The sequence below is a fragment of the Microtus oregoni genome, unplaced genomic scaffold, assembly GCF_018167655.1.
Source record: "Microtus oregoni isolate MIOR12 unplaced genomic scaffold, Mior012 000023F_ref0000262, whole genome shotgun sequence".
Lineage (NCBI taxonomy): Eukaryota > Metazoa > Chordata > Mammalia > Rodentia > Cricetidae > Microtus > Microtus oregoni.
The window spans coordinates 15,324,368-15,345,415 of NW_024543082.1; the positions used below are offsets into that span (position 1 = coordinate 15,324,368).

The following is a 21,048-nucleotide window of genomic DNA, read 5'->3' on the forward strand; positions in this document are numbered from 1 at the left end:
AGAGGAGAGATGGAGAAAGGAGTAACAAAGAAGGAGAGAAAGCTAAGAGTGAGAGAGGCGGGAAATGATCGAAATACATCACATGTATTACAGAAATGTCATGAAAATCCCCTTACTTTGGACAGTTGATGTATGCTAATAAAAATAAAAGTCATGGGATTTTTCTGTATGTCACAGTTCTTTCACTGAAATTCTTATAATTACCTATTTATCCATAGTAATGCTTATTCTTACTGAGTTCTCTTGACAATAAAAAATGCCTTTGATATTCTGTGTTAATAGGCTAGAGTTGTCTAAAAAAAAACACTCTTTACCTAAAATGTCCACCCCCAGCAAAGAAGCCTGGTGATGCAGGGGGCAGGGAAGGAGTGTAGCCTAATTTTCGAAGTTGTGCACATGTGGCTCCCTGTCTTGAACACCTGATCTTAAACAAGCGCAGAACTGTAAAGCAGAAATGAATACCTTATTCCCGGCATGCCTTAGTACATTTGCAGATATTTTTATTGAACCCCCCTTACTCCATGTTTGCCTTCAAAATAATTCTTAGATGCAAAAGTAGCAAAAGAGAAATACAAAAAAGCCATGTACATTTTATCTGAGAAACCATATTGGTTGATGTGTATGTAAGATATCAGCAGATCAGGAGCAATTGCTAAATTTGGAAGGGTAACAGCTCACCTGGGTCTGTGCTTCCGCTAGCCTGTTCTGGTACCTCTGCACAGACTCTTGCAGTTGCTTCTCTTTCTCGTCTTTTGATGGTGGTCTTCTGTTCATGGTGCCCAGTGGGATAGAAGGCAGGTGCTCTGGCTGATTACAGCTTCACAATCAACAAAAAACAGATTAGCATCAGAAGAAAGGGTAAGGTATAAGCTGACTGTAAAGGATGATTTACTTCGCAAAAGTGTTATATTTTCTCTTATACACACAAAATTCAAATATAAAGCAGGGTTATATGACTTTGGGGGAACAATCTGTCATCTTAAATTTCCAGTTGGCATGGGAAAGAGCTACGGAAAAAGGGGGGGGGGCACATGTGTTTATGAGGAAGGGAAAATACAAATTATTTTGCTGATGGCCCACTTATCCTAAATTATATAAAACAAATATTTTTTATAAAAAAAATGTTTCAATTATCTCAATACTAATAAACATTTCTTCACCATGGGCCCCAAATTAGGTTTCAAAATCCTGTGTCTGTCCAAAAGATAACAATTCTGTGTCTGAGACACATGGATCTTGTTTGGAATCACTCAGAGACAGTGACCATCATGCCATGTAGTGTTCAGGGACAGCTCTGGGGTCATAGAGGCTTGCACAGAGGTCACTAGATAGCCAGAGCAACCCGTACTCACACATCTTTCCCAAATGACCTGTTCTCAACGGCCTAGTACTTGGCAATCATCCTGGCTCCGAGTTTTGTGTATTTTACAGCCATGAACAATTCTCATCATAGTTACAAAAAATAACTAAGCCTTTATTTTGGAAAGCTTGGGGCCATTTTGCTTTAATTTTTTAAAATGCTATAACTGTTCTAGAGAGCTGAATCCATCAATTTTTTTAAAAAAGTGAAATTGTCTAGTTTGTCTTGGTATCAGCACTAGATGCAGAGAGGAAGGAGCTGAACTCTTTGAGTGCAATTCTGATTTGAGGCATGGCTCTGTGCAATAGCAGTATGGAATGCAGATGTCAACTTTTTGGGTCTCTTCTAGGTTATGAAGTTTTCTGCTATTCAGACAAAGAAGCAGGGGAGAGTTGCATCCCATCAGTAAAAGAGGAGGGGACAAACTTGCAGAAAATTTTTGTGTACTGGGCTTGGAAAGGGAGGAGGCTAGCAATGGGGAGTGCCTCCTATCACTGGAAACAGGGAAGAAAATATAAGACAGATGGAAACTGCCAGCTCTGTTTTTTAAGACTGCGAGTTATGTATTTTTCTTGCCCCCTACTAACAGAGAGAAAGTGAAGAACTACCATCAAATTCAAGCAAGCTGTGAAAAAGCACTTAATCCTACCTTCATGTGGTATTGGCTATTATTGTTATTTTCAAAGAAAGGTACTGCATAAACAAATCCAAAGGATGGCTACTGTATCTATAGCGACTGCCAACATGAACTCGAAGACATCTGTGGGGCAGTACCAGCACAGTGCTCTGTTTCTTGTGAGAAAAGAACCTTAAAGCCATGTGAAGTTTTCATTCGGAACAAAGAAAATTAAATCTTTTATTGCAATGAAGTGCATCCAACTGTCATCCTTCAAAGATTTTTGGTCATAAATTTTAAAATGCAGTACAACCTCTATGTATTCTGCATCCTTTCCACAATTCGGGGGTTTCGGGTTCAGTCAAATAGCAGGCATCAGTTTTGTCCTGCTGGGGTTTGGTGATCCCTGAATTCAATACGGATGAATGCATATCATGAATAAAATGGGAGTGTGCTGGTAGCTATTTCTCAGCGACTGTGACAAAAATGTCATTTCCCTCTGTGATCAAACTGGAAAACAAACAAGACTTCAGTAGCCTCAACAAGACTATCTCCGCCCATCTTCCCTTACCAAAAAAAAAAAAAAAAAAAAAGACTATCTCCGTTTTACCTTGTCACGGCTGCTGGCCTTGAATGCTACCATGTGTATGATGGTTTGAATTATTAAATGTATGTAGATAAACTGGGTTCCCTGGAATGTATAGGATGTTTTGTGTCTGACTCTTGGTTTTAGGTTCACCTTGAAGTGGGAATCCCTAGCATGTCACTCAAGAATGCTGAGTATCTGAGATTTCTCCTCTTAGAAATGGGATGAGTTCCCGGGGCCTTTGTAAAAATAAAATGGCGTAATGTATAAATCCTATAGAAGAGAAAGCATGATGTTTCTGTGTCAAGTTCAATTTTTTACACAGACCATTGTTCATGCAAATGCCACCCACTGGCATTGACTTTGAGGGCAACAAGGAAGCAGCTTTGGACTTCCAGCTGTGTTCTCTTGACATACAGACAATGGCATGTCTCATCTCAAGACTCAGCTCGTGCACTCACAGAGTGCATACACAACCATTTCACTTTATTTAGATGAATTTATTTTATATGCTTCTATCTAAACTTAACAGGGCATATATCTCTGGGCATATGTCAAGCCCCATTCTTCAGGAAGGCAGGCCCACTCACCAAAGCTGGATCAGAGGACTCAGTGAGATCACGTGACAGAGACCTAGTCTCCACTAGGAGTCATCCTATCTACACCACTGATCTTCAGTTCCCCATGCAGGAAGGGCCCACTCTCAATTAGATGCTTTTACAGCTTGCTAAGCCTCCTGCTGCTGTTTTATGCATATTTTATTATAATCTTTTCAGTGGAAATGAAATACAGATGGTCAATATTGTGTCAGCGTGTTTAAAGGTTCAGAGGCTTCAGGAAACTATAAATAGAAGCACTTTCTGGAGTTTAGATTTTCAAGGTCCATCAGTTTTCTGTCAAAACAACTAAATTTGTTTTACCACCCCTTGCAAGTGGTATTATCTGGATGAGTGAAAGGGACAAAGTTAATGTAGTCCTCAAGACGATTCTGCAATGCTCTGAGAGGCATCACTAGTTGCTAAGGGAAGAGGGCATGAGCATGACAGTTTAGGGTTGCCGGGAAACTGGAAGTAAAGAAAGCTGTGATGAACAGCTTCCCAAGCCTCTGGGTTTTGTTTTCAGAGCTGGATAAAAATGCTTCAACAAGAATTATGACCCTAGTGTCACTATTAGCAATAGCGGTCCTCTTACCCATCGGCCCTAAAGAGTTAGAGACCTTTGTATAGAAGCAATGCTGGGGTGAGGATGCCCCTGTTAAAAAGGAAGATTAACTGTTTTTCCCTAGGGAAAGACTATTAGTCTAAACGGGCTTGTAAGAACATTGACAGCCATCAATATTTAATCAGCCCTTTTTCCCATTTAGTCTGAAATTCTTCCTCCGGCAGAGAAAGTGATGAAATCGATATATGACTTAAATAGTGAAAAAGAACACGTGGCCTAAGAGTGTAGTGCCCCTGGATGTACCCTCTCAAGAACACTCTGGTAAGATCAGGTTGTGTGCCCTGTGAATGACTGGGAAGACAGAGTCAGGAGGCCAAGGCTTCCTGCCAGGGAAGGGTGGAGCTGCATACACCCCAGGACCTGAGTTTTCTTACAGCAGATCTCCTTTAAAAGACAGAAAAATACACTAAGAAAACAATATTCTCATAGGTAGCAAGGAGCTAAAGAAGGGTTTAAAGAGAAACTGGCTTCTAAGCTAAAATCTTGCTACAGCTAACATGTGCAAGGCTTGTAAGGTACACCTTGGAAATTCTACACTGATAAGGTATTATTCAAAAACTCATCCACAGTACCTGTTTTCCAGGTTGTTGGGATTATTAGCACAAATCCACATGTCAGGGAATTCTTTCTCGTAATTAGAATGGGAAGGCAGGACTCTCCATTTGAGACAAAGATCTGACCATCAGGAGAAAAACATGAAATAAGTGAATGCATCATTAAAAAACAACAGCAACAAAAACAAGTTGGTTCTGAGATGCCCAAAGTAGTAACGCGTTCACCACACATCCCATGCCTGCTGGCATGGCTATTCCAGGCTTCTGTGAGCTATGTGAGAAGCTTGTCAAGAAATGTGCAGACACCATCACTGCTGCAGCTCCCTCCAAGTTAGATGCTATTCCTTTGAAGCAAAGGAAACTTGCTAAATCTCATTTTCCTTTCCTCTAAGAAGAATTCCAATGACCTGACTCTTATATTTCCAGCCTAATCCATTCTGCTCCACTTTCCATGATCAACCGTGCTAAGAAGGAAATGAAGATCTGTAAGTCATTCACACCTTGCCTTCTTCCGTCCATAGGGTCCCCTTATTCCACAATCCACTCTGATTTCTTTGTGTGTTTTCCCTTACAATTCTTCCTTTCTTTAAGATCCAAGGCACACTGCTGTCTTTAGGCTAAAGCCAAGTTTAATCCTGCATTTCCTCTTGACACAGAGGTAAACAATTTGTGCACTTCTGAAGTAGAAGCAGTTTGCAGAGCTGAGGAGCACCTGAACCACTTCCTACAGCCCATGGATCTTGGGAGAATGACTTAATTTCTGTGTCAGTACAAACATCTGTAAAATATAAGATTTCTACCAGCATTTATATAAAGAGGAACTAAGGATAAAATGGCTTCCCAGTATTAATGATGATGAAAATAAACACAGAGAAATACTTTCTTGATCACTTAGCAAACTTGACACTTATTATATTCACAACTTTATGATGTAACTATAAGCACCAGTCTCATTTTCTCAAGAAGAGATTAATTCTCAGAGTGATACAGTGACTGCCCCCATCCCATAGACCCCTTCACCACTGGAGACTATATTTTAAGTACTTGGCGGGTATCAAAGATATATTCATTATTGGCCATTAAAATTGTCAGCTGGCAGGCTGTCATCAGTTACCTCAGTCATACTTTCTAAATATGTTCTATATGTTCCTTATATTGAACTGCACTGCCACGTATTAGTTCAGGCGTTTACATCTGTCCCTTAGGTCTTCTATTACAAGGAACTCTACCATCATTGGTTTGACCTCCCCTCTGTTCTGGTCCTGCACCACGTCATCCTTCATGGAGTTGCCTTCCTTCAAGTCACTCATCAATTCCCCTGAACCACTCCCAGAAGAAGACATGGGAGGTACTCTGCTGGCACCCATCTGTCTCCCCTGCTGAACTGCTGGGGAAGAAAGCACATTGTCTTCCATCCCAAGCCTTCCATACAGTGGCTTGAAATCATACCCAGTGCTCCGCGACTCTGTGCTGCTATCCTTCTACCGGGAATTTCCCAATACCCCACTGCTTATCAAAGTGAAAACTAGGCCTAGAATTCCAGACCTCATAAAGGCATTTATCCAAGAAACTGCTTCTGGCTTTCATCATTTGGTCATCCTCCACTTATTCTGTTATTAGATTACAGAATCCCTGTTAGTCTTAGACGAGTATTACATACAGTAGGAAAGTGGCTGCTTCTAGTCCTCCATCACAAATATTTCAAATAAGGTGCATCTCTGAGATTGACCCTCTTTCCCTGGGCCTTACCTCCACTCAACTTTGTCATAACGACTATCCCATATCTCTGTCGTGAAATCTCTCCTCCATTTCTGCACCCCATTTTTTTTCACTGCAGGTTCAAAGAACTCTGCATCCAACCCTTCCCTAGCCTGACTCGTCCTCTACGGTACTTACTTTAAACTCTTGCCTTGACAGAAACCTCCTTAGAAAGAAACACCATGTTTTATCCTCTTGTCTTTTCATCACCATGACTTGAACATTTAGGAAATCACGACTATCCGGCAGCGTGGCATTCAGCACTCACCACACTGTAGGATGAATGGGATAGCCATGGCTTGTCTTCTTCGGCACAAGAGAGACTCTACAGACCTGTCCATGTCTTTGCTGTGTTGGTATTTGAACTCATCCCAAAACACTGTTAAATTTCTATTACCTGAAGGAAAGAAAACAGACAACATATAATACAAATGTTGCAAGTCAACACAGTCAAGGTGATTAACTCAGGGAGCTTAGATGTAAGCACATATACAATATGGTTTCAGCTGTGTAGGAACCAATGAATAAATAAGAGATTGATGTGTTGGTTATCGCCAAGTCGGGTCTTTAGAGATTAAAATATGTTTGCTGATTTATCTGCTCTTGCATTTTCAAATCATGGGCAGTAAACGGGCACCATTTTTAACAATGAAAATAAAGACAATAGCAGTTATAAAAAGTTACATCTTTATTGTTGCAATAAAATACAGTGACATTTAAAGTATTATTCTTAAATATTCCCAGGAAGAGCTGTGCTAATTATACTGTAAAGGGCACTTTTAAAATGACTGCCAGAAGTATTTATTACTCCTATCACACAGCTAGAGTTGTCTTGAATCCTTATATCATCTCTGGTTCTGGTTTCTTCCTGGACTGCTTTATGTTCCTCCCTAACCCTGAGTTCTATTCCCTCCTTGTTTGGAAAGAGTTTTCATCTCAGGAGACCACTTTTGTGTTCTTATCCTTTGATCTAGGGATTGTACAGCTGTGAAAACATTACAGCATTATTAGAAGAGCAAAAATTTGGAAATCATATAAACGCCTATGGAGAACTGCTAAACTCCATTCTCAAACTGTGGTAGAACCCTAAGCACCTTGAAGAAGAGGGAGAAAGAGCTAAACGTAGGGTCTTACCAGGTTGTAAAAGCACAACTTAAAAAAAAGGGATACAAGGCAACACCAGATAATGTTTTAATGTTTTTATAAGTTATAAAATTTGTAAACATATATCAGGTTGGACATACTTTTCTCAAAGTATGGAGAAGAAAGTTTTGTTTTTATTTTTTCCTCTGAGATTGTTTTTTTTTTATTTTTTTAATTAGATTTAAAAAAAAATACCAATCCAAGTTCACACTCCCTCTAATCTCCCCATTCCCACCATACATCCTCCCACCCCATCCCCATCCAATCCTCAGAGAAGGTAAGGCACATCGCTTTGTGGAAGGCCATAGTCCCTCCCTACTATATCTAGGCTGAGCAAGGTATACATCCTAAGAGAATAGGATCCTCAAAAGCCAGTACATGCAGTATGGATAAATCAGTCTGCCCTAGCCATGCAACTGTCAACCACATTCAGAGGAACAATACCACTCTTGGGCATATACCCAAAAGATTTTCAATCATACTACAAAAGCATTTGTTTAGCTATGTCCATAGCAGCATTATTTGTAAAAGCCAGAACCTGGAAACAACCTAGATGCCCCTCAACTGAAGAATGGATAAAAAAAATATGGCACATTTACATATTAGAGTACTACTCAGTGGGAAAAAAAAAACAAAAAACAATGACATATTGAATTCTGCATGCAAATGGATGGAATTAGAAAACACTATCCTGGGTGAGGTAACCCAGACCCAAAGAGATATGAACATAGTATGTACTCACTTATAAGTGGATACTAGCCATAAACAAAGAACATTGAGCCTATAGTTCGTGATCCTAGAGAAGCTAGGTAATAAGGTATACCCAAAGAAAAACATATATAGATCCACCTGGAAATTGGAAATAAACAAGATTGTCTGACAAAATTGGGAGTATGAGGGTGGGGGAGAAAGGAGGGCAGAAATGGAAGAGAAAGGGAGAAGGGGAGAGTTGAGGAGAACCTGAGAGAATGGGATAGTTGAGATGGAGGAAAGACAGAGATGGGAGCAAGGAAAGAAATATCTTGGTTGAGGGAGACATTATAGGGTTAGCAGAAGCCTGGCTCTAGAGAAATTCCCAGGAATACACAAGGATGAGCCTGGCTAGGACCCTAAGAATTAGAGGAGAGGGAGCCCAATCTTGACTTGCCCTGTGGTCAGATTGATGACTATCTTAACTATGACCAAACAACCTTCATCCAGCAACTGATGGAAATAGAGGTAGAGACCCTCATCAGAGCACTGAACTAAGCTCCCAGAGTCCATTTGAAGAGTGGGAGGAATGAGAATACGAGCAAAGAGGGCAAGACCTTGATGGGTTCACCAATGAAACAGTTTATCTGAGCTAATAGGGTCTCACCAACTGCATCCAGACTGGGAAGGAAAGTTTTGCTTTTAAAAAATTAAAGGTTTATTTTTTATGAGTATGGGTTTTTGTTTGCACATACATTTGTGTACCATGTGTACCTGGTAGAGGTACCTATAAAGGCAAAAGATGTCAAGCCACCTGTAACTATAGAATTACAGGTGGTGGATCTCTGCACCAGGAGAGCCATCATTGGGGTGAATTTCTGACCCACGGCAGCAGCCCGGGACACGGAACTCAGAAGTTCCACATCCCCCTCTATACTTCCTGGGCTTCCTATAGGGCCTATACTCCCTGCATACTGCCTTTCTCTTCCTTATCCCACCCAGCTTGCATCCAGAACCCTCCCCCCTTCTGCCTCCCTTCCCACTTCGGGCACATAACATCACCCAGTTCAGCCTGTCTGGGCGCTGGAGCCAAATCATGAGGGCAAAAAGGCGGGCTGGAGCTCCTTTGTTTCAACAGCCTGCCTGCAGCAAGCAAGGTAGGCACTTTGTTTACGAGCTATCCAACCAGCACAGGGATCTGATCTCGGCACCAAGAGAGACATCACTGGAGCACCAGGAGAGCCATCACTTGGGGGTGCCATCACTGGGAAGGCACATCAGTAGGCAAGGAGACCTGATCCTGTAAAAGAAGATCCATAGGGGAGCATTCGGAGGAAGAGATGGGCAGGTGCCAATGCAAGAATTCACCCAACAATCTGAAAAGCAACATGAAACCACCAGAACCCAGAGACCTCACAACAGGAGGACATGAATACCTTAATCAAGAAGAAGTAGAAAAAATTGGCTTTATGAAAGTGATTGACGCCCTTAAACAGCATGTAAAAAATGCCCTTATAGAAATGGATGAGAAGTATAACAGAAAGTTTGAAGAATTGAAGAAATCAGTGAATGATACCCTGGGAAACCAAGGAAAAACAATCAAACAGAAAATGGAAACAGTTCAAGACTTGAAAACTGAAATGGAGGCAAAGAAGAAAACACAAACAGAGGGCCGGCTGGACATGGAAAATCTAGCTAAACGATAGAGACTATAGAAACAAGCATAACCAACAGGATATAAGAGATAGAAGAAAGAATCTAAGATTCTGAAGATACCATAGAGAAAATGAATGCCCTGATCAAAGAAAACAGCAAGTCCAACAAACTCTCATCACAAAACTTTCAGGAAATATGGGACACAATAAAAAGACCAAACCTAAGAATAATAGGAGTAGAAGAAGGAGAAGAAGTGCAGTTCAATGGTCCAGAAAATATATTTAATAAAATTATAGAAGAAAACTTTACCAACCTAAAGAAATATATACCTATGAAGGTTCAAGAAGCATATAGAACACCGAATAGGCTGGATCAAAAAAGAACATCCCCTCGCCATATAATTATCAAAACACAAAGCATACAGAATAAGGAAAGAATATTAAGAGCTGCAAAGGAAAAAGGCCAAGTTACGTATAAAGGTAAACCTATCAGACTTACACCTGACTTCTCTATGGAAACCATGAAAGAAAGAAGGTCCTGGACAGATGTACTTCAGAAACTAAGAGACCATGGATGCAAGCCCAGACTACTATACCCAGCCAAGCTTTCATTCACTATAAATGGAGAAAACAAAATTTTCCAGGATAAAAACAAATTTAACCAATACGTAGTCACAAATCCAGCCTTACAGGAAGTAATAGAAGGAAAATCACTAACCAAGGAGTCCAACAATGACCACAATAACTCAGACATCTAGAGACCCTTCACCAGCACAACTCAAAGAAGGGAAAACACACAAACTCTACTGTTAAAAAAGTGACCGGAGTTAACAACCACTGGTCATTAATATCACTTAATGTCAATGGACTCAACTTACCTATAAAAAGGCACAGGCTAAGAGATTGGATACGAAAACAGGATCCAACATTCTCCTGTTTACAAGAAAAACACCTCAACCACAAAGTCAGGCACCTACTCAGAGTAAAGGGTTGGGAAAAGGCTTATCAAGCAAATGGACCTAAGAAACAAGCAGGTGTGGCCATACGAATTTCTAACAAAGTTGACTTCAAATTTAAATCAATCAGAAGAGATGGAGAGGGACATTTTATGCTCATAACAGGAACAATTCATCAGGATGAAGTCTCAATCCTGAATATCTATGCTCCTAATATAAAAGCACCCACTTATGTAAAAGAAACATTACTAAAACTCAAGGCAGCCAATCAAACGGCACACACTAATAGTAGGAGACTTCAATACTCCTCTCTCAATAATGGACAGGTCAATTAGACAGAAACCTAACAGAGAAATTAGAGAATTAATGGAGGTAATGAATCAATTGGAGTTAACAGACATCTATAGAATATTCCACTGAAATAGGAAAGAATATACCTTCTTCTCTGCAGCTCATGGAACCTTCTCGAAAATTGACCACATACTCGGTAACAAAGCAAACTTCCACAGTTACAAAAAAAAAAATAGTAACCACCTGTGTCTTATCTGATCACCATGGATTAAAGTTAGAATTCAACAAATCCAGAAAGCCGACAAACTCATGGAAACTGAACAGTCAACTACTGAACCATACCTGGATTAAGGAAGAAATAAAGAAAGAAATTAAAGTCTTCCTTGAATTCAATGAAAATAAAGAAACAACATACTCAAACTTATGGGATACTATGAAAGCAATGATAAGAGGAAAGTTCATAGCACTAAGTGCCCACTTAAAGAAAACAGAGAAAGCACACATTGGAGACTTAACTGCCCACCTGAAAGCTCTAGAAAAAAAAAGAAGCAGACTCACCTAGGAGGAGTAGAAGACTGGAAATAATCAAACTGAGGGCTGAAATCAACAAAATAGAAACAGAAAACAATCCAAAGAATCAATGAAACAAAAAGCTGGTTCCTGGAGAAAATCAACAAGATTGATAAACCCCTATCCAAACTAATCAAAGAGCAGAGAGAGAATATACAAATTAATAAGATCAGAAATGAAAAGGGGGACATAACCACAGACACAGAGGAAATTCAGAGAATCATTAGATCTTACTACAAAAGCCTGTATGCCACAAAACTGGAAAATGCAAAAGAAATGGACATTTTTTTAGATAAATACCATATACCAAAGTTAAACCAGGACCAGGTGAACAATCTAAATAGGCCTGTTAGTCTCAAAGAATTAGAAGCTGTTATCAAAAACCTCCCTACCAAAAAAAGCCCAGGACCAGATGGTTTCAATGCAGAATTCTACCAGAACTTCCAAGAAGACCTAATACTTATACTCCTTAATGTATTTCACAATATAGAAAGAGAAGAGTCATTGCCAAATTCCTTTTATGAAGCTACAGTTACTCTGATACCAAAACCACACAAAGATTCAACCAAGAAAGAGAATTACAGGCCAATCTCACTCATGAACATTGACGCAAAAATCCTCAACAAAATACTGGCAAACCCAATCCAAGAACACATTAGAAAAATTATCCATTATGATCAAGTAGTCTTCATTCCAGAGATGCAGGGCTGGTTCAACATACGAAAATCTATCAATGTAATCCATTATATAAATAAACTGAAAGAAAAAACACCATATGATTATTTCATTAGATGCTGAAAAAGCATTTGACAAAATTCAAAATCCCTTTATGATAAAAGTCTTGGAGAGATTAGGGATACAAGGGTCATACCTAAATATAATAAAAGCTATTTACAGCAAGCCGACAGCTAATATCAAATTAAACGGAGAGAAACTCAAAGCCATCCCACTGAAATCAGGAACACGACAAGGCTGTCCACTCTCTCCATACCTCTTCAATATAGTGCTTGAAGTTTTAGCAACAGCAATAAGACAACATAAGGGGATCAAGGGGATTCGAATTGGAAAGGAAGTAGTTAAACTTTTGTTATTTGCAGATGATATGATAGTGTACATAAGCGACCCCAAAAACTCCACCAAAGAACTCCTACAGCTGATAAACACCTTTAGTAATGTGGCAGGATACAAGATCAACTCCAAAAAATCAGTCGCCCTCTTATACACAAAAGATATGGAAGCAGAGAGGGAAATCAGAGAAGCATCACCTTTCACGATAGCCACAAACAACATAAAATATCTTGGGGTAACTCTAACCAAGGAAGTGAAAGATCTATTTGACAAGAACTTTAAAGCATTGAAGAAAGAAATTGAAGAGGATACCAGAAAATGGAAGGATCTCCCTTGCACTTGAATTGGGAGGATCAACATAGTAAAAATGGCAATTCTACCAAAGGCAATTTATAGATTCAATGGAATCCCCATCAAGGTCCCATCAAAATTTTTCACAGATCTTGAGAGGACAATAATCAACTTCATATGGAAAAACAAAAAACCCAGGATAGCCAAAACAATCTTATACAATAAAGGATCTTCTGGAGGCATTACCATCCCTGACTTCAAACTCTATTACAGTGCTACTGTAATGAAAACAGTGTGGTACTGGCATAAAAACAGAGAAGTCGACCAATCGAATTGTATAGAAGACCCAGTTTTTAACCCACAATCCTATGAACACCTCATTTTCTATAAAGGAGCTAAAAGTATACAATGGAAGCATCTTCAACAAATGGTGCTGGCACTACTGGATGTCAACCTGTAGAAGAATGAAAATAGACCCATATCTATCACCATGCACAAAACTCAAGTCCAAATGGATCAAAGACCTTAATATCAATCTGAACAAACTGAACCTGATAGAAGAGAAAGTGGGAAGTACCCTACAACATAAGGGCACAGGAGATGGCTTCCTATGTATAACCCCAGCAGCACAGACATTAAGGGCAACATTGAATAAATGGGACCTACTGAAACCGAGAAGCTTCTATAAAGCAAAGGACACTGTCACTAAGACAAAAAGGCAACCTACTGACTGGGAGAAGATCTTCACCAACCCCGCAACAGACAAAGGTCTGATCTCCAAAATATATAGAGAACTCAAGAAACTAGACTGTAAAAAGCTAATTAACCCAATTAAAAAATGGGGCACTGATCTGAACAGAGAATTCTCAACAGAAGAAGTTCAAATGGCCAAAAGACACTTAAGGTCATGCTCAACTTCCTTAGCGATCAGGGAAATGCAAATCAAGACAACTTTAAGATACCATCTTACACTTGTCAGAATGGCTAAAATCAAAAACACCAATGATAGCCTTTGCTGGAGAGGTTGTGGAAGAAGGGGTACACTCATCCATTGCTGGTGGGAATGCAAACTTGTGCAACCACTTTGGAAATCAGTGTTTCGGTTTCTCAGGAAATTCGGGATCAACCTACCCCTGGACCCAGCAATACCACTCTTGGGAATATACCCATGAGATGCCCTATCATATGACAAAAGAATTTGTTCAACTATGTTCATAGCAGCTTTATTTGTAATAGCCAGAACCTGGAAACAACCTAGATGTCCTTCAATGGAAGAATGGATGAAGAAAGTGTGGAATATATACACATTAGTGTACTATGCTGTGGTAAAAAACAATGACTTTTCGAATTTTGCATGCAAATGGATGGAAATAAAAAACACTATCTTGAGTGAGGTAACCCAGACCCAAAAAGATGAACATGAGATGTACTCACTCATAATTGGTTTCTAGCCATAAATAAAGGTCAATGAGTCTATAATTTGATATCCTAAAGAAGCTAAATAAGAAGGTGAACCCAAAGAAAAACATATAGCTATCTTCCTGGTTATTGGAAGTAGACAAGATTGCCGGGCAAAAAATTGGGATCTTGATGGTGGGGTGGGAGGGGGGTAAGGGGAGATGGGGAGAGAAAAGTGAGAAGGGGAGGATGGGGGGAACTTGGGGAAAAAGGAGGATTGGGATAAAGGAAGGTTGGATAGGTGAGCAGGGAATCACATAACTTAATTAAGGGAGCCATCTTAGGGTTGTCAAGAGAATTGAACCTAGAGAGGTTCCCAGGTGCCCAGGGCGATGTCCCCAGTTAGCTCCTTGGGCAGCTGAGGATAGGGAACCTGAAATGACTTTATCCTATAGCCACACTGATGAATATCTTGCATATCACCATAGAACCTTCATCTGGCGATGGATGGAGATAGAGACAGAGACCCACACTGGAGCACCGGACTGAGCTTCCAATGTCCCAATGAGGAGCAGAAGGAGGGAGAAGATGAGTAAGGAAGTCAGGAACACAAGGGATTCACCCACCCATGGAGACAGTGGGGCTGATCTATTGGGAGCTCACCAAGGCCAGCTGGACTGTGACTGAAAAAGCATGGGATAAAACCGGACTCTCTGAATATGGCGGACAATAAGGGCTGCTGAGAAGTCAAGGACAATGGCACTGGGTTTTGATCCTACTTTATGTTCTGGCTTTGTGGGAGCCTAGCCAGTTTGGGTGTTCACCTTCCTAGACCAGATTGAAGGGGAGCTATATCCCCAGTAGCCCTGTTATGTGGTCTTAGTCCACCTCATTCTCCAATTCTCAAGCTTCCAAAGCACTACTCTCTTGTATTTGAAGTAGCTCATAAAAGTTTGTTTCTCTGATTTTCATATTAACTATTTTATCTTTGTTATCTCAGGGGTGTTCTATAGATTTAAATGACATAGAGTACTGTAGTAGTCTGGATGAAAATGACCCCCAAAGACTCAAAGGGAGCAGCATTATTGAAGATGTGGCCTTGTTGGAGGAAGTGTGGGCACTGGAGACGAAGTGTGTCACTGTGAGGAGGAAGGGGGGGGCTTTGATGTTTCAGAAACTCAAGTCAGGCCTAATGGCTTACTGACTCTTCCTGCTGCCTTCAGATCTGGATGTAGAACTCTAGTTACCTCTCCAGTGCCATGTCTACCTGCTTTCTTTCATGCTTGCCACCATGACAATAATAGAATAAACCTCTGAACTGTAGGCCAGTCCCAATTATATTTTTTCCTTCATATCAGTTGTTGTGGTCATGGTGTCTCTTCACAGCAATAAAAACCCTAAGACAAGTATATTCTGACTGTGATACATATTATTTACAAAGTTTTGGGCAAGCAGCAAGTTTTCTTATCCATCAAGTGCATGCTGGGCAGTAGACAAAGGTGCTTGGTGCCAAGTCTGGCAATGTGAGTTTGTCCCTAGGATGCACACAAGAGAGCCACATCCTCTATACGTGTGTCCCTAGACATAAGATAAATAAATGCAATAAAAATAATAAGACTACAATTACAAAAAGTAAATGATGACAGTAACTTGCCCTCTAGGATTAATATAAAGATGAAATGTGAGACACATTAAAACAAGAATGAAAAGATTCTGGGAAGAGAGAGAGGAGGGTGCTCTCAAACCTGTCTTACCATAGAGACAGAAACATCATTGGCAGAGTCTTGAGTGTAACTATTTTGCAACATTGGAGCCTATCAGGATTGCAAAGTCAGTTCAGCTCCTAACTGGTGGTCCTTCCCCAACCTATACTCCTTATCCTGTGATGGACAGCTGTACTGATGTCCGTGGAACAGAGGGTGCACACATTGAAAACTGGAGAGTAACAAAAACACCCCGCTTTCCCATTATCTCTGCTTAGGATCTGAAGAGGCCAAGGATGCAGTAGGGCCGCTGATGTCACACATCTCCGTAGCTTACAATGACTTCCAGGAGATCTGAGGAACTGCTACCTTTTTCTTCAAAAACCCTTCTCTGTTCCATGTTCTTTCCTTTTGGAGCTATGTCTGGCAAGCTAGACTTAAAAACAACAATGTGTACAAGACAAATATAAGTGACCAGAAGGTGACAAAAGATCAGAAATGCCTGAGAAGACTTACATTTACACCTTAGGCTGATCCTCCACACAAAGACCTTTCCTACAACAAATCCAACACGAAACATAAGACCAGCAAAGGTGAGAACCATGTCCAGAGTTACAATGCCAGCAGATTCCAAAACAGTTTTCAAGATCAACATCAGCAGGCATACAAAACAAATGGAAAACTAAACCAACAGAAGCCATCCACAGAAAACATCTACAAAGACTTTAGAGAAACTTCTAAAGAGGGAGGAAAGTCAAGAAATGATGTAGGTGGGTCTTCTTTCTATGTGTTAACTTCATTGATTAATAAAGAAAACTGCTTGGCCTGATAGGTCAGAACATAGGTGGGTGGAGCAGACAGAAGAGAATGCTGGGAAGAAGGGAAGTGAGGCACATGCCATAGCTCTCCTCTCTGAGAGAGACGCCATCAAGCCAGCCATCAGGTCAGACACGCTGAATATTTCCCGGTAAGCCACCACCTCATGGTGCTACAAAGATTATTAGAAATGGGTTAATCAAGATGTGAGAGTGAGCCAATAAGAGGCTACAGATAACAGGCCAGGCAGTGTTTAAATGAATACAGTTTGTGTGTTGCTATTTCGGGTGTAAAGCTAACCATGCGGGAGCCGAGCAGGATGAAAGCAGACCTGCTCGCCTCTTTTCTGCAAAGAAAATGATGTAAAACAAAATGAAAGTACCAGAGAAACATAGATAATTCTACTTACCTGAGGAGAAGAAAGAAAAATGACCCAAAGAAAGGGAACAGAGCCTAAGAGACCAGGATAACACACCAAGTGGGCCAACACACAGGCCATCAAAGCTCTAGAAGGATGGGCGGCTAGGAAGATGACTCAGCTGGCAAAGCAACGGCTATGCAGGCGTGGGCATCTGAGTACAGATCCTCCATACTCACTTACATGTGACAGAACATGCCTATGGTCAGCACTGAGGAGGCAGAGACAAGATCGCTGGGTGGCGATGGCTAAACAGTTTAGCCCAATCAGTGAGCACCAGGGTCAGTGAAAGACTGCTGTGACAAAGACTAAAGCGAAGGGTCCTGAGGAAGAGACCGGGTGTCACCCTCACGCCTCCGACTGCATGCTCACAAACATGGCACTTACCTGCTCACTCATACTACAGAGAGAGAGTAAGCTCCAGAAAAAGGAAAAACATAAACAAAGATCATATAAATAAATAATAACTGACTTTTCCTATATGTGATTAAAGGCATGAACAAAAATATCATATACTAGAACCTTAAGAACCTCTAGGTAGTACAAACATATAACAATACTCATTATAATCATGGTGTTCAAAGACAAAGATAGGAGTAAAAGCCATGCTGAGTGGTAGAGGCTGTTAGTTGTAGTGTGTGTGTGCATGTAGTATGTGTGTACATATATGTGTGTGTGTGTATATATATAAATATAAATTGTAAATAGATTTGTTTTCATGCAGTATAATCTGATTACAGTTTTCCCTCCCCCAACTCCTCCCAGATCCTTCCCATCTCCCCACACACCTAACCCCATGCCCTTTCTTTCTCTCTTTAGAAAACAATCATGCAAACAAAATAAACAAATAAGTCAGAATTTTAAAAAAGAAAAAGCAGAAAGACACATACACACAGAGTAATATTACAGAAGTAAAGCTGCTATATATTCAAAGTAAACTGCTGTAACTTTAGTGTATTAAATATGATGTACACAAAGCAAATGGCTAAAGAACATATGTGACAGAAATTAGGAACGGAATGGCAGGAACAGCAGCGCATGCCCATAATCCCAGAGCCCTGAAGGTGGAGGCAGCGTTACAAGTCTGAGGCCAGCCTGGGCTGCATAATGAGACCTCGTGCAGAAAAAAATTAAAGAGAAAGGAATATAAATGTGTCATTACAATTATTAGGCAGACACAATGGAAGAAAGTAAAACAAGAAAAAAGGAACAAATACAAAGTTGTAAGGCATCCAGAAGACAATCAGCACAATGACCAAAGCCCCTCTTTATTAGAAATTACTTTTGTGTAAACAGAATGTAGGCTCCATTCAAAAGACACACATTAGAACGAATTAAAAATATGATTTCCATAAGTGCTGTCTAAATGCAAATTAGATGCAAATGAGACCATCAAGAAAGATATCTCCTTTGATACCGAGATGGAAAATGGTTACAAAGAAAAGTACAAAAAAAAGGATATTTCCTGCAACACCAAAAAAAAAAAACTACACCAAAATAGAAGAAGCATGGCTCTGAAAACATTAAACAAAACAAATTTAAAAGCAAAACAGGTCACAAGAGACAATGAAGAATCTTATATGTTAATAAAAGACTCAAAAGAGCAAGATGATCAAACAATCACAGACAGATGCGCCTGACTATAAGCTGAAGCCAAACAGGAAGAAAACTGGTGAAGTTCTAAAAACACTTTTATAAGAGACAAGTACTTTACTCTTAACACAGTTTTTATGCTACTTAAGATCAGTTTTAGACAGAAATAAGTATATAGAAGTTTATTCATTTCATCTGGGTTTTCCAATTCGTTGGTGTACGGTTGTTCATAACAGTCTAATGGGGCTTTGTGTTTTTATAGCACTGGCTTTAGCGTTCCATTCTTTCTTTCTTTTCTTGGGGCCTTCTCCTTTTTTCTTGCTCTAAATAAACACTTGCCTGTATATTATTTATTAAAACCCACTTTTAGCCGGGCGGTGGTGGCGCACGCCTTTAATCCCAGCACTCGGGAGGCAGAGGCAGGCAGATCTCTGTGAGTTCGAGGCCAGCCTGGTCTACAAGAGCTAACCCACTTTTAAAGGGCAAATAGAAAATGAATAAACAAAAACAGAAATATATACTGTAATGAATTAACCGTATACTATAATGAATTAACTTTAAGACGAAGTTCCAAGAGCTTTAAGAAGATAGAGCAGTAGGTAGCCATGTTCGTGCCACTGTTCTGTAAGAGCAGCAAGAACCAGGGGCCATGATCACTTCACCGGCGCCGGTGCAACAGATTGAGATAGAAATGCCTTGAGAAATCGCAAGGGAGGGACTGAAAGCATCTCAGGAAGAGACAGCGGCGAAGTTGTCCTCCTGTCCACATGTGTGAGTTCATAACTAAGGCCGTATAGCATATATGGCAGCAACCTAGAAGGCTGAGGAAGCCTGCAGGGGTAGTTGCCTCCCTGTGCCTTGCCAGAGGAATTTCCAGCCTCTAACGCTGCTGGGAAACAACTTTCTGCTGTCGCCCCCTACAGGACGTTTTTATGGCAGTCAGAGCTAATGACTGCCAGTCCCTGTAACCCCAGACATGCAGTAGCCCCTGGTTCCCTCACCAGCGAAGAAATTCAGGTAGCACAATGCAGTTATTCTTCTCTGCTCCCCTTTGCCTCTGCAGTCAGTGGTCTCGCATACATCACGGGAATACAGTTTAAATAATATGGCTTAGAGCTGGGTGTGAGTCCTCCCACCTATAATTCTAGCACTCTACCTGCTGAGGCAGGAGGATTTCTATTTGTTCAAAGATAGCCTAAACCACATAGTGAACTTCAGGTGAGCCTAGATTAAAATGTGTGACCTTGTCTCAAAACAAACAAACAAACAAACTAGCCCATAAATAATGAAAAATACGTAAATAAATAAATACTAACAGAGCAGGGATAAAGTTCTGTGGAACAGCACTTGCTAGCAAGAAAAAGGCCTTAGGTCCAATCTAGTATCTGCTGCCACTTCAGCAAACTTCTTTTCTGTAACCTTTCCAAGGGCTTCCCTTAGTACCAAGAATAAAATGCAAACTCTGTAGTCAGAATGTTCAGAGTAGCCAGGTGGTGGTGGTGCACACCTTTAATCCCAGCACAGCAGATCTCTGAGTTAGAGGTCAATCTGTTCTAGAGAGTGAGTTCTAGGACAGCCATGGCTATGCAGAGAAACCCTGTCTAGAAAGCAACAATGACAACAAAAGAACTCCCAGGGTTTCTTTTGCCTTCCATCTTCCGTTCTAAATTCCTCCCACTCCTCTTCGCTGCTGGCCTACTACACTTTAGCTATCCTCAACACAACGAACCTTTCCAAACTCAGGAAAGAGATTAAAATACGTGTGGTATACATAGCATGTTCTCTGACTATGATAAAAATAAAATTCCATATCGTTTTAAAAACAAAACAAGCAAAGCCCCACTAAGTGGAATTGTGGTGTGACTGGTGTTCCTGGGACTCAGAAGTCTGGAAGCACCCCTCCCTGCTTCTCCTCTTCCCCTCTCTCATGGTCCCCATGCTCCAAATTTACTCAGGAAATCTTGTCTTTTTCTATGTCCCATGTATCCATGTATGTCTCTCTTAGGGTTCTCATTGTTATCTAGGTTCTCTGGGACTGTGATTTGTAGGCTGGTTTTCTTTGTTTTATGTTTAAAAACCACTTATGAGTGAGTACATATGATAATTGTCTTTCTGGGTTACCTCACTCAATATGACGTTTTCTAGCTCCATCCATTTGCCTGTAAATTTCAAGATGTCATTAATTTTTTTTCTGCTGTGTAGTACTCCATTGTGTAAATGTACCATATTTTCCTTATCCATTCTTTGGTCAAGGGGAATTTAGGTTGTTTCCAGGTTCTGGCTAGGACAAACAATGCTGCTGTGAACATAATTGAATACATATCCTTGTGGCACAACTGAGCAACCAAAAGTGCTACTGCT

The 21,048-nt window shown here is 40.4% G+C and overlaps 1 protein-coding gene across 1 annotated transcript in view; it reads right to left on the reverse strand.

The window, feature by feature from the left end:
• Nucleotides 1–21,048, reverse strand: part of Morc1 (MORC family CW-type zinc finger 1) — a 308,590-nt gene that overhangs the window by 70,447 nt on the left and 217,095 nt on the right. The window contains exons 16-18 of the mRNA XM_041673094.1: nucleotides 6,364–6,492; nucleotides 4,356–4,458; nucleotides 679–817 (exon numbers count right to left, since the gene is read on the reverse strand). Of these exons, the coding sequence (XP_041529028.1) occupies nucleotides 679–817; nucleotides 4,356–4,458; nucleotides 6,364–6,492 (371 nt within the window). The remainder of the gene's footprint in view (nucleotides 1–678; nucleotides 818–4,355; nucleotides 4,459–6,363; nucleotides 6,493–21,048) is intronic.